Source organism: Diceros bicornis, chromosome 13, assembly GCF_020826845.1.
Source record: "Diceros bicornis minor isolate mBicDic1 chromosome 13, mDicBic1.mat.cur, whole genome shotgun sequence".
NCBI lineage: Eukaryota > Metazoa > Chordata > Mammalia > Perissodactyla > Rhinocerotidae > Diceros > Diceros bicornis.
This window is the reverse complement of record NC_080752.1, coordinates 39,928,183-39,941,466: the sequence shown is the minus strand read 5'-3', so window position 1 is coordinate 39,941,466 and position 13,284 is coordinate 39,928,183. Positions and strand designations below refer to the sequence as shown.

The 13,284-nt window shown below is 56.6% G+C and overlaps 2 protein-coding genes across 5 annotated transcripts in view; both read left to right on the top strand.

Annotated features, from left to right (window-relative positions):
* Nucleotides 1-9,196, top strand: part of ASAP3 (ArfGAP with SH3 domain, ankyrin repeat and PH domain 3) — a 46,846-nt gene extending 37,650 nt beyond the window's left edge. The window contains exons 13-26 of one of the 4 annotated variants that reach the window (XM_058553201.1): nt 146-194; nt 322-512; nt 600-733; nt 987-1,081; nt 1,314-1,491; nt 2,446-2,531; nt 2,689-2,804; nt 3,640-3,707; nt 3,802-3,909; nt 4,042-4,237; nt 5,075-5,300; nt 6,146-6,236; nt 6,627-6,689; nt 7,477-7,538. In XM_058553201.1, the coding sequence (XP_058409184.1) occupies nt 146-194; nt 322-512; nt 600-733; nt 987-1,081; nt 1,314-1,491; nt 2,446-2,531; nt 2,689-2,804; nt 3,640-3,707; nt 3,802-3,909; nt 4,042-4,237; nt 5,075-5,300; nt 6,146-6,236; nt 6,627-6,647 (1,559 nt within the window). In that variant the 3' untranslated portion in view covers nt 6,648-6,689; nt 7,477-7,538. Of the gene's footprint in view, nt 1-145; nt 195-321; nt 513-599; nt 734-986; nt 1,082-1,313; nt 1,492-2,445; nt 2,532-2,688; nt 2,805-3,639; nt 3,708-3,801; nt 3,910-4,038; nt 4,238-5,074; nt 5,301-6,145; nt 6,237-6,626; nt 6,690-7,476 lie in introns of all 4 variants that reach the window. The other 3 variants (XM_058553199.1, XM_058553197.1, XM_058553198.1) reach the window with 3 other exon arrangements.
* Nucleotides 9,197-11,813: 2,617 nt separating this feature from the next.
* TCEA3 (transcription elongation factor A3) overlaps nt 11,814-13,284 on the top strand; it is a 35,001-nt gene continuing 33,530 nt past the window's right edge. Inside the window, exon 1 of the mRNA XM_058553204.1 lies at nt 11,814-11,991. Within this exon, the coding sequence (XP_058409187.1) occupies nt 11,923-11,991 (69 nt within the window). The 5' untranslated portion in view covers nt 11,814-11,922. The remainder of the gene's footprint in view (nt 11,992-13,284) is intronic.

Genomic DNA, 13,284 nt, shown 5'->3' with positions numbered 1-13,284 from the left:
GACAAAAGCTCCGTCTGGACCCAGCAGAGATGGGAGAGAGGGAAGGCCCGCCTTGCTGTAGGGAGTCAGGAAAGGGTGAGGCTCCCTGGGTCTGGGGAAGGCCAGCAGGATTTCTGTGGGCCAACATGCCCTCCTCTCCCCACAGACAACAGGACATACCACTTCCAGGCGGAGGACGAACACGAGTGTGAGGCGTGAGTGCCCCCCACGGCCAGCCTGGGGGTGGGGGCAGGGAGCTTAGCTAACCCCCAGCCTCCCGGCCTGATACAGGACACCACCACCGCGGGTATCACCCCACGCCTCCCCGCACCCTCTCCGCAGGTGGGTGTCGGTGCTGCAGAACAGCAAGGACGAAGCCTTGAGCAGTGCCTTCCTCGGGGAGCCCGGCAGCGGCCCGGGGCCCTGGGGGGGCGCCGGGCTGGACGGGGAGCCCCAGGACCTCACCAAGCTGCTCATCGCCGAGGTGAAGAGCAGGCCCGGGAACGGCCAGTGCTGCGACTGCGGGGCTGCAGGTGGGGCCGGTGGGCGGGGGCGAGGAGGGAGGTGGACGCGGAGGGGAGGGGCCCGCACCGCCAGGCACGAGCTGCTCTACTTTGCAGACCCCACGTGGCTCAGCACCAACCTGGGCGTGCTCACTTGCATCCAGTGCTCCGGCGTGCACCGCGAGCTGGGCGTGCGCTTCTCGCGCATGCAGTCCCTCACCCTGGACCTGCTGGGCCCCTCTGAGCTGTTGGTGAGGGCGGGGCGGGGCTAGAGGGGGACTCGGGGCGGGGCTTGATCAGGGGGCGGGGCTTCCCGACTGGCTTCGCCAGACCTTGTTGGGTGGCCAAGGCGGGGCAGGATCCATACGGGCCAGAAAGGGGATGGTCAGGGGCGGAGCCTGGGCCGGGAGGAAGGCTGAGGGGCGGGACCTCTGGGGGCTCAGTCCTCCAGGGGGCGCTGTCCTAACCACCGGTCTCACCCCCACCACTTTCCCGCAACCCCAGCTGGCCTTGAACATCGGAAACACACGCTTCAATGAGGTCATGGAGGCCCAGCTGCCCTCACACGGCGGCCTTAAACCCTCTGCTGAGAGTGACATGTAAGGGAGTTCCCAGATGGAGAGGCATCCTGGCTGGGGGATTCTGCTTCCCCAGCGCCTAGGGTCTCAGAAGGATCTTGGACCAGAAATGTGGGGAGACGGGAGCCTCAGATCTAGAAGAGTCCAGAACGGGTTCTGGGGAAAAGGGGATCCGTGTCTCCTGGGGGATGGTTCCTGGGGTCAGCTGGGTGGAAATGGTCCTTGCTCTGAGATCCCCCGGTTGTGTTGGCAGGAGCACCCGCAGGGACTATATCGTGGCCAAGTATGTGGAACACAGGTTCGCCCGGCGGTCCACAACTGAGCCTCAGAGACTCTGCATAGCCATTTGCAACCGGGACCTCCTGTCGGTCCTGGAGGCCTTCGCTAATGGGCAGGACTTTGGACAGCCACTGCCTGGGCCGGAGGGGCAGGTGAGAACCACCTCCAAGGGCCATTTAAAACCCACTTGAACTCACATAACTCCCCAGTCCTCCTCCAGGACCAGCTGTTACTCTCCTCTGTCCCACCCCTGACATCTGCTCAAAGCCCACCCATCAGTGGGGTAAATGGGAGAGAACACAACTTCAGTCAGGCAGACCTGGGCCAGAATCCTGGCTGTCTATTCCTAGCTGTGTGATCCTGAGCAGGTTACTTAACTTCTCTAAGTCTCATTTTGTCATCTGTAAAATGGGTTAATGATAGCACCCACAGTGCTGAAGTGAGAATTAAGTCATGTATGTAAAGGGCGTGGTGCATAATATGTGTGCAATAAATGTTAGTATCATTTTTTTTCTTTGAATAACCTTAGAAATGGGTAGGGTGGGTCAGATTAGATCAAGGAATGCCATTGTGTTGGTGATTCCAGTAACAAACATCTGTGAAGCGAGGGGGAAAGGCTATCAGAGACATTTGAAAGATTGAATCGGCAGGAGTTGCTGCTTGGACATCAAACATTGGATGCCCTGTCTTTGAGCTGTTTGATATCTCGGTGGGGCTGTCCATGGGGCAGTGAGGGTGCAGTGTGTAGGGGAGATAAGAATCTGGAACAGCCTACACCTGAGTGATGGCTGAAAGCGTGAGGTTAGCTGAGGTCTCAGGGGGCAGTGAGAGAGAGGAGCAGAGAGAAGAGCCCAGGGCCAAGAACCAAGTTTGGGAAACACCTTCTGTGGGGGGCAAGAGGAGGCAGAACCACTTAAGGAAGCGAGGATGGAATGGTCCTTCAACCTCCTCCCAAACGTGAGATTCCATCCATTCAGTCTCATCTCTCAGGGGTTCTGGCAGCTTCATATCAAGAGCAGTCGGGGCAGCAAGAGTTCAATGCTGGTAATACTGGGATGGGGGCAGGTGAACTGGGGGGACACTCAGAGGTGTGGACGTGTATTCAGGCACCTGGAGAGCTCGCCCTGCACTTGGCTGTCAGAGTCGCCAACCAGGCCTCCCTGCCCCTGGTGGATTTCATCATCCAAAATGGGTGAGGACCTCCCTGCCCGCCTGTCCGCCTCCTCACGCTGCCCCCTTTCCTTCCTCTTCTCCCACCCTCCTCTCTTCTCCCTCTTTTTCCCCCTGACTTTGACCCCCTCACCTGTCTGTTCCCCTTCCCCCCTCCCTGACCACCTCCCCACACACAGTGGTCACCTGGATGCCAAGGCTGTTGATGGGAATAGCGCTCTGCACTACGCCGCTCTCTACAACCAACCCGATTGCCTCAAGCTGCTGCTGAAAGGGAGAGCGTCCACGGGCACAGGTGGGGCTCCAACACCTCCTCCTCAGACTCCCCCTCCTGACACCCCTCCCGCGGGCCTTGCTGCCTTCTTCCCAGACAGAGAGCATGGTAACAAGCATGGACTTGGCAGACAGACGTGGATTCTAATCCTGCCTTGCCTCTGACCCCCTCTGTGACTGTGGGGTTTGTCCTTTTATCTCTTGAATCTCAGCTTCCTCATCTGTAAAATGGGAATGATACCGCTGACCTAGTAGGCCTGCTAAGAGGATAAAATATGATGTTTCTGGGGGCTGGCCCCATGGCTTAGCAGTTAAGTGCACGTGCTTTGCTGCTGGCGGCCCGGGTTCGGATCCCGGGCACACACCAACGCACCGCTTGTCTGGCCGTGCTGAGGCGGCGTCCCACATACAGCAACTAGAAGGATGTGCAACTATGACATACAACTATCTACTGGGGCTTTGGGGAGAAAAAGAGAAAAAATAAATAAATAAATAAAATAATGTTTCTGATAGTACCTAACCAAATAAATATTAGCTGAATCTGAATAAGAAATAATGATTATAATAGCCACTATTTACTATTTAACATGTGCCTGGTAATGTGCTAAATGCTCTGCATGTATTAACTCATTTAATCCTCTCAACAACCTTATCAGGTAATTACAAGTATTATACTCATTTTATAGGCAAGAAAAATTAAGGCCCAGAGAGGTGAAGTAACTTGCCAAGGTCACACAGCCGGGAAGTAGCAGAACCAGGGTTCCAACCCAGATAATCTAATTCCAGAGGTCAATCTTAACCTCTAAGCAGAATACCTCTTTGACCCTGACCATGACCTCTGACTTTACCCCTCACAGTGAACGAGGCAGGAGAAACAGCTCTGGACGTAGCCAGGAAGAAGCAGCACAAGGAGTGTGAGGAGCTGGTGAGGTCTGGGGAAGAAGGGGGAGCGCCTGACTCTCTCTCTCTCTCTGCTGAACCCCCGACCCTCTGAACTAACAAGGCTTTGTTTCTGGCAGCTGGAGCAGGCCCAGGCTGGGACCCTCGCCTTCCCCCTACACGTGGACTACCCCTGGGGAATTTCCACAGAGCCTGGCTCTGACAGTGAGGAGGACGAGGAAGAGAAGGTGGGTCCCAGCCCCTGCCTCTCGGGCCTCAGACAGCAGAACGAAAGAGCCAGATGGGACCTGGTGTGGGGAGGAGCGGAGCTGAACTGGAGGAACCAGGCTGTCTTCCCTCCTACACTTTTGCCCCAGCAGCGCTGCCCTCTGAAGCCCCCAGCCCAGGTCCGCTGGGCCAGTGGGAGGCTGGACATCAGCAACAAGACCTATGAGACCATTACCAGCCTGAGACCAGCCGGCCCTCAGAGCCAGAGTGAGGACTGCCCCCCGCCCTTGCCAGTCAAAAATCCTTCTCGGACTGTGGTCCAAGGGCGTGCGGGACATGCCAGTGGAGGTATGGTTGGCTGCCCAGAAAAATGCTCATCATACCATTCATCAAGAGCCTACTGTGTGCTGGGGTACTGAGCTAAGAGTGCATGTGTTAGTCTGTATCATCCCCACGGTCACCTGTCAGGTAGGGGTTATCATCTCCCTCTTACAGGTAAAGGAACAGAGATGTTAAGTGAGATGCCCAGGATCCCACAGCTAATAAGTCCCTGATGTGGGATTCAAACCCAGGTCCGTCCAATGCTTCACTGAAATAAAAAGAGAGAGAAGCATTTGCTGAGCATCCACTGTGTCTGGAGTCCTTTGGGGGCTGCTGAGACACACGCTAGTGGGGGAGAGAAAAACTGGAGTGCCATTACTATAATATGAGGCATGGTGTGATATAGAATGTAAATCCCCAAAGGACGGAGACTTGGATGTCTTGCTGACTACCGTTTCTCCAGCTCCTACCACAGTGCTTGGCTGTTCTCAAGAACTATTTGCTGAATGAATGAACCGGCTTGTTCTAGAAGGTCGGGGGAGGGAGGGAGCATGTCCTATTAGGATTGGGAGTGGTTCAGGAAGGCTTCCTGGCAGGGGTAGCATCTGAGCCGAGCCTGAGAGATGAACAGAGAGTCCAGGCTGAGGAGATGGTATGAGCGGAAGCAAAACAGTGTGGCCCTGGCTGTCGCAAATAATGTTGTGGATGAATGAGGCTGAAGCGTGATGGGGAGGAGCTGAAGGAGAATGCTGGAGAGGGGAGTGATGAGTTGGGAGAGAACCATGATAGATCCCAGAGGCTAAAGACTGCTTTGAAATTGAGCAGATAAGTGATAAAGACAGGCTTTATCACTTCCAATTCCAGATCGTTCTGAAGTCCCCAGCCTGAGCTCGGAACCCCCTGGGGCCCTTGAGAGCCTGAGCAGTCCAGCCTCCTCCTTCTCCAGCCTCACAAGCCCTGTGGAACCTGGGGGTCCCAGCCAAACCCTGCACGGTTCTGAAGAGGGCCTCTGGGAGCCCTTGGGCGCCTCTCGACCCAGCCTGCCATCTGGAACCGCACCTGCGGAGACGTATCCCCCTGTCAGGTTCAGGTTGGTGAGAGCCTGGCTGTGCAACCTGGGCAAGTCTCCTGACCTTTCTGAGCATCCATTTATTTCCCCACCTCTAAATGGTGCCGGCCTGAAGACTGGGAAACCTTCCAGCTCTGAGGCCCTTGACTTATGTAGAAATGCTAGACCAGGGCCGACCCCGTGGCTTAGCGGTTAAGTGCGCACGCTCCGCTGCTGGCGGCCCGGGGTTCGGATCCCGGGCGCACACCGATGCACCGCTTGTCAGGCCATGCTGTGGCGGCGTCCCACATAAAGTGGAGGAAGATCAGCACGGATGTTAGCTCAGGGCCAGTATTCCTCAGCAAAAAAGAGGAGGATTGGTATGGATGTTAGCTCAGGGCTGATCTTCCTCACAAAAAAAAAAGAAAGAAAGAAAGCAAAGAAATGCTAGACCTTAAGTACAGGGTGATTGGACCTCTTTCTCCTCACACACCTCCTCCCGAGTCTGACCTGGGGAGCTGGGGAGGAGTCGGGGACTCAGACTGCTGAAGTTGGAGTAGCTGAGGCTAGTCCCACCTGTGTCGCTTATTCTAGGGGCTCTCAGTGGGGTCTTCATTCTGTCCCCACCTCCAACCCAGGTTCCAGTCCTCCCTTCCTTGCATACCCTTTCAGACTGGAGTTTGGGGAGTAGACATGCAGAAATCTCCAGAGCCCTCTGGAGGTCAGTTCCAGGCCCCTGGGGCCTGTGATGGACCCGGCCTGGGGGCCTCGTGGACCTCTGCCCACCCATCCTAAGCCCCCAGCCTTGCTCTGTACCTGAGCCCTTTCTCCCTATTCTGAGGGGCTCTCTGGCCACGAGATCATGTTGCCTTTTCCCTGCTTTCCAGCTCCGAGAGCACTCGCTCCTATCGGCGGGGGGTGCGGAGCGCCGAAGACTGTCCCTCAGCCAAGCAGCCTCTACCTAGAAGAAACATGCCGGTAGGAGCTCCGGGACTGTGGTCTGGGGACCGGTGGCAGGGTACCTGGGAGGCAGAGTTGGCAAAGAGTAGGTGTGTGGGAGAGGGAGACCTCTCCCCGTGACTGGGGTACAGATGGGGCCAGGCGGCCACAGTTGGGCCAGCCCCTGTCCTGGAGCTCCTCCTTGCCTTTCCCGCTCCAGCCCAGGATCGGTGAAGCCAGGGAAAGCCCAGTTCTTGAGGAGCAGCAGAGGTGATGAGGCCCAAGCTCTGGCTGCTCCCCCGGGGAGGATGAACAGAGCTGTGTCAGCCTGGCTGGTTGCTCAGAGAAGGAATCACTTCCCTGCAGACGAGGCAGGATTAGGGTGGCTGTGTACCAGCCCTGGGTTTACCTAACTCTCCTCTTGTACAGGAGTCTCCTGGAATCCGCTGAGACTGCCAGCTCCCAGGCATAGAGGGATGTGACAGGGACAAGGCAAGAGCTGTCACCCTTAATCCAGCCTCTCCCTGCTGAATCACAAAGTCTCAAACAATCACACATGTGTAGTTGAGGAACCTGGGAGTGGGCATAGGACAGGCCAGTTGTGGCGAAAAAGAAGCCTCCTTTGTTCCTTGTTCCCTGGGGATTCCTCAGGGCTGGTGTTGGTTGTGTGTGCTGGGAGTGGGGCATAGCGGGAGCAGGAGCTGGGTCTCTCTGAGGAGTCGTCATCCTCAGTCCATCATAGTCAGGCACCAGACACAAATATGTGTCCACAACCAGGTATCCGTCACCCAGCATTTAGTTTATGCCTGTTGTTGAGACATGTATGATAATAAGAACCCGGGCTTTAGAATGTGGAGGCTTGGAAAAGTGGCTTCCCTTCCTCAAGCCTCAGTTTCATCGCCTGTAAAATGGGGATAATTTCATCCACCCCACCATAGGACAGTAGTGAAACTGAGGAAGATAAACAGCTGGTGTGGGGGCCAGCCCAGTGGCATAGCAGTTAAGTTCACGCTTCGGCGGCCCTGGGTTCGCAGCTTCGGATCCCAGGCACAGAGTGACACACCGCTTGTCAAGCCATGCTGTAGCAGGCATGCCATATAAAGTAGAGGAAGACGGGCATGGATATTAGCCCAGGGCCAGTCTTCCTCAGCAAAAAGAGGAGGATTGGCAATGGATGTTAGCTCAGGGCTAATCTTCCTCACAAAATAAATAAATAAATAAAACAGCCGGTGTATAATAGGTGCTTAGAAAATGTCAATTTTCATTCTTCTCTCCCCAGATTGGCTTCGCTGAAGGAGAGGGCTCAAGGACTGGGGTTCTCCCGGCAAGTTCTGTGCAGCTTTTGCAAGACTAGCTCCTTGCTGGTCCTTGCATGCCTGGACCACCCCCATGCTGGACCCCAACGTTCAGAGCTAGGACTTGAGCCCACAAGACTGGGGAGCTGAGGTGTTCATTCCCTTAGGTCTTGCTGTCTCTGTTCCTTGTGCTTTTGTGGCTGGCCTTCCTCCCTGCAACGGGCCCGTGCCCCCGCCAAGGACACTGGACCCTTCCATGTTAGGGATGATGGTGGTTCTTTCCCCTCTATCTCATTACCCGCCAGGGGCCAGGGAGCCCTATGGCTGGATCTCCTGAGCTAGCTTCAGCTGCAGAACCCTCAATCCCTTATCAGACCAGGACTGTGTTTCTTCCATCAGTCTGGGGGCTCCACAAGAGTAGGACCAGCCCACCTTCATCATTCTCCCTGTCCAGACCAGGGATTCTGCCAGACTAGGGACTGTCTTCTCAGCCTTTCATTAGTCTAGTATTCTTTTACTGAGTTCCAGCTCTACGTATGCCACATGAATAAGACAAGGGTCCTGCAGAGGCGGTCCCTTGCTGGGAAGCTGGTTCCAGAAGTTGGGCTTGGGAATGGGCAGGGCTAGTCCTGGGGATGGTCCTGGGCTCGGGCAGGCTGACAATCAGCTGGTTTGCCCCTGTGTGACACGGCAGCTGCCTGCAGCCCATTTCCATTCTGGCTGGTCAATGCCCGTGCTCTTCTGGCTGTTAAATAAGTGTTCTAAATATCACCCCTTTTGAGGGTCAGCACAGCCTCCTGGGGGACCTCTGCCACGCTCCCCAGCCGGGAAGTAGAGTAGGCCTCACCCGCATGTGCCCACTCTCCTTGATTTAGAGGAGTCTAAATCCTCTAAGGAAGGAAGGAAAGCAACGGTCCGGGATGATTGATCCTCACTTCTCTCTTTCTCGGTCAACTCAGGAGCCTTTCGGTCTCAGGGGAGGAACGGGCCCAGAAAGGAGAAAGCGGAGTGATAGAAATGGGAGGGCAAACAGTTACAGGCTCTACTTCCCAGGGCACGAATTTCTAGCATGGCTTTCAGCCCCATGTTAGAATATATCCAGACCATCCTCAGTCTTTAACACCCCAACCTTACGGTCGCTGGGCACCAGGCCCTGGCAGGGATGGGCCAGGCCAAACGGGAGGCCAGAGGGTGCCAACGGCCAACGCGGCAGTCTGGCCCGGGAGGCTGGACTGTTTACTCTGGAGACCTGACTGGTCTGTGTTCCCACAGGAACAAGGTTGTCTTCTGAGCCCTCAGTGTCTGGTTTTGTTCATCTCAGACTTGTTATTTCACTCATGTCTAATAAAGGATTTTTTTGAGTAAATTCTAGTGGTTTCATTTATGTGATCTGAAGAGCAATAGGGAAGGGCAGGGAATCTTAGGGCTTGGAATTCTTTCTCTGGACCCAGTAAAGGAGACAGCCTGGTGTAGTGCAATGGTTTGCAACCAGAGGCAACTTTGGCCCAGGGGACATTTGGCAATGCAGAGACATTTTTGATTGCTCCCAACTGGAAGGTGCTACTGGCATCTAGTGGCTAGAGGTCAGGGATGCTGCTAAATAAACATCCTATAATGCACAGCTCTGCCCCTCACAGCAATGAATTATCTAGTCCAAAATGTTAATAGTGCGGAGGTTGGGAAACCCAGGTGTGGAGGAAAGAGCACTGGATGAGGAGTCTGGAGACCTGTGGTTTAGCTCTGCCACAGTCCCTGTCTCAATTTCATTTCCCCCAAGACAGGATTTGGGGACAAGTAGTTTATTATTTGTGAAGTGATCCCAGGAAACATAATGAGGGAGTAGGGAAGTGAAACAGGGCAAAAAACAATAAAAAGTGTGTTAATGAGGGGCTACCACCGTGAGCCACTAGGGCTTATCTTGTTGGGGACCTGTGAGAGACTATACTGATTAGAACATGCCTTCAAGTTGTCCCACGGAGAGTGAAGACATTGGTGTGTTTACCACCAACTCTGGGGTCCTTCCTGGGGGTGTCAGTCCCCAAGCACCTCCAGCCTGCCCGGAAGCCCTCAGAGAGATGTGGAAAGCTGTCGGAGGTGTGTCCAGGAATTGCCTGCCAGAGATCTCCAGGGAGACTGGGCAGGCAGGGGGATATGGTGGGTACCAGCAGAGTCCGATACGGTTGAGCAGTGCAACCCTGGGCCTCTCTCAGCCTCAGTCTTCTCATCTGTACAATGAAGGGGTCAGACTTGATGTTTTCTTAGTGTCCTTCAGCCCTGATGATGTGGGCGTCTTGGCTTCTTTTAATGTCACACACCTCAGGGTGGGAACTGGGTGGAAGTTGAGGAAAATTAAATCTGCTTTTATTTTTTAAAAGGCAATCCTAAGTAACTGCAGACAGCTGTCCCTTCAACCCAGACGGACTTCCTAGGGGCTTGGCCAAGAGACTCCTCAAACCCAAAACCGTTCAAGTCTAACCTCCTCAAAGTGGCCTACAACGCTTTGCGTGGCAGACCCCGCCCACCTACGACCTTCTGCCCCGCCTCTCGCCACACTCCTCTCACCTCGGTGCTGCAGCCACGCCGATTTCCTGACAGCCAAGCACCCTCCCTCCCCTAAGCTTTGCACATTGGGAACTCCAGGAGGAGCAGTTTGTTCCTCCCTGGATGCTCAGGGTAGAACTGCCTGGTACTAAGTAGGTGCTAAATAAATATACGTTGAATGAATGAATGTTTCTTCCTCTCACGTGAACACTCCCTTCCTCCCCCCAAATCCCACCCTGCACTTCTGCCCAAAGTTTAAACTTCGTTTCTTCAGAGAAGATGACACCTCAACTGATGCAGGTCCCCTCAAATGTGTCCTTAAGGTATCCCCCCTTCTTCCTGACCCTCACCCCAGTTGTGATAATACAGAATTGATGTGTGTCCAAATTCGGTTAGGGTTTCTCTTGCCTACAGACCAAATCTCAAGCTTGCTGAGACTGGGTCTGTCTTGTTCCTTGCTTGGACACTCAATACATATTTGTTGAATGAATGAAAAAACCCACCTCTTCCTAGCTTTGTCCCAGGTCACACAGCAGCAGTTAGAAGCCACATGAATCCACACTACGCTGTCTCCATGACCCAGGCTGGGATGGGGTTCTCTAAGGTTCTCTCAGGAAAGTCTGGAGATTTCAGTGAGCACCCCAAACCACAGCTCCCCACCCTGCACACACTGTGGACTACTTTTCATGCCTCCACTCTAGGTCCCTAAGCATCCTCCCGGCAATAAAGATCATTTTCTGTTAATTAAACTCACTTGTTTAGGACCCTTCACGGGTCTGCTGGGGACACTTGGAAGGTCCTTCCACAGATGTGTGCACAGCTGTGGGGGCACAATGCTGTTTCCTCCCCTCCACCCAAAATGGACCCTTCCAGACCCAAACCCACTGGGGAGGCGGTAGCCTGACCCTGAATAAATAAGGGCACCCATGCACCGGGATCAGTATTTCTCCAAGTCTGGTGCACTTAACAATCTCCCAAGCCCTCACTACTCAGAGAGCAGTCCTGGGAGAAGCAGCACCGGTAGCACTCGGGGAAGTTGTTAGAAACGCAAAACTTTACTGTGACAAACAAAATAGGGGCCGGCCCTTTGGCGTGGTGGTGAAGTTCGCGCGCTCCGCTTCGGCGGCCCGGGGTCCGCAGGTTCCGAACAGGGCGCGGACAGTGGCAGGCGTCCCACATATGAAGTGGAGAAAGATGGGCACGGATGTCAGCCCAGGGCCAATCTTCCTCACACACACACACAAATAGACGGCAGCAGAGGGGGCCTGGATATATGTGTAAGCACAGGATAGAGCAGAGTTGGATTTAATGACCGTGCACAAAAACGTGATCCCAGTGCACAAAAACGTGATCCCAGTACACCAAGTTGCCCCCACTGGGGCATCGGCACGGAGCTAGATCCGCCCGCTTTGAGCTGCAACGGAGCAGAGACGCGGGAGCCCAGAAGTCTTCCCGGAGCTCCGAGGCGCCCTCAGGCTCCCTCCTCGCAGCGACAGCCTCTCGTGTCCCGGGACGACGGGCTCCCCACTCGCCAGAGACCCCCCTCCTCCCCCAGTCTCTCTTCAGCCCCTGGCCCCCCAGGAAGGGCCCGAGCTGAAGGGCCCTCTCTCGCAGCCTCGTCCCTCTCGGGAGGCCCGACTGGCCGGCGCGGGCAATCTTTGCCCGAGCAAGTCCTTGAAGTCTATATTTAGCGCGCGCCACCCCTCCCCCACGTTTGGAGGCAGGCCGGCCGAGGGGGGTGTGGGGGAGAGCCCCGCCCCCGCCAGGCGTGTGTGCCGTGTGTGTTTGGGGCCCGCGCGGGTGGCGCGCCCTCCGCCTTTGCGCCTCCTGCCCCCGAGGCCCAGTTGCTGCCCCCGCTCCCCTCGCCCCGCCGGGCGTCGTGGGCCACCATGGGCCAGGAAGAGGAGCTGCTGAGGATCGCCAAAAAGCTAGAGAAGATGGTGGCCAGGAAGAACACGGTGAGGCTGCAGAGTTTGGGCCACAGCCCCCGTCCCCGGGAGGCGCGGCGCGTGCGAGCCGGGGAGTCCCGGGGGCACGGGCTGGCGGAGCGCCCGGGAGGCGCGTGCAGGACTCAGGGACCCGAGGGAGGCGCGGCTGGAGCAGGGCTCGGTGCCCCTTGGGGGCTGCTGGACACCTCGGGGTGGGTGTGTGCATAGCCTGGGGCGCTGGGGGGGATCATGCGAGCCCGAAGACCCTCTGGGCGCACGTCCCTCTGGACCTGTGGGGTTCGGGGGCCGCTGGGTAGCTTGTGCAGGGCCCGGGAAAGCGAGTGAAGAGACCGGGACCTGGAAAAGGACTTTCGGAGTCTCGGGACTCGGCGTGTGCAAAGCCCGGGGAGCGGCGGGGCGGGGGGAGGGGCGACGGGGGGAACAAAATCCTGGGTGCCCTGAGAAGGAGCAAAGAAACTTGAGCTGATGAGGGGTGCTGTGCCGCGTCTACCCTGCACCCGGGGAGCGGATCTGGGGGAAGAGGGGCGCAGGGCCGCGGATCCCGCGACCCTACAGCTTGGGGCGCCAGGAGAGGTTCTGTTTGCAACTTTCCCTTTCCTCGGCCGCGGGGTGGGGCCCCGGCGGGCGGGGGCCGAACAGGTGCGGGGCCGCCGCGGCGCCCGCCCTCGGGGCCCGCGGGGCGGGGGGAGGGGGACGGGCTGGAGGCCTGGGTTGTGAGGGGGACCTGGACCCGGAGCTTGAGGGGAATCAGGGCTGGCAGTCCTACCTGCAGGTCCCTGGGCGCTCAGTGCCAGGGGCTCGGAGCGCAGGCCGAGTTGAAGTTAATATTTATCCTTCCCATGATCTTTGCCTTAGACCGGCGGCTGCCCGGATGCCTGGCCAGAGCAAACTTGACTTTGGGTCAGGGAGGGTCTGGGCGCACCTCAGGAGGAAAGAGAGGGGAGGGTAGCCCGGAGGGCCCTCCTCCTCCCGCCATCCATAGCCACTTGGAGCAGGACCTGCGCTTCCAGCGCTTTCTGTGACCCTAGGAGCTTGGGAAAGAGATGGACCTTAAGGCAGGTTTTCAGGCAGGGAGGAGGGAAAGGTGGCTGGAGCCATGGAGCGTCAGGGAGCCCTAGAGTAGACATGGGCAGTAAAGAGTTGGTGTCCGTATGCAGGCCAGAGCCTCGGTTTCTTCATCGGTAAGGAGGCGGTGAGATTGCCTGCCTCCTGGGAAGGAGTGTCACTGATGTTTGCTGGGCGGTGGCGGTGAGGGTGGAAGAGGTGAGACAGGTGTGTAAAGCTCTTAGTAGGACTCCAGGT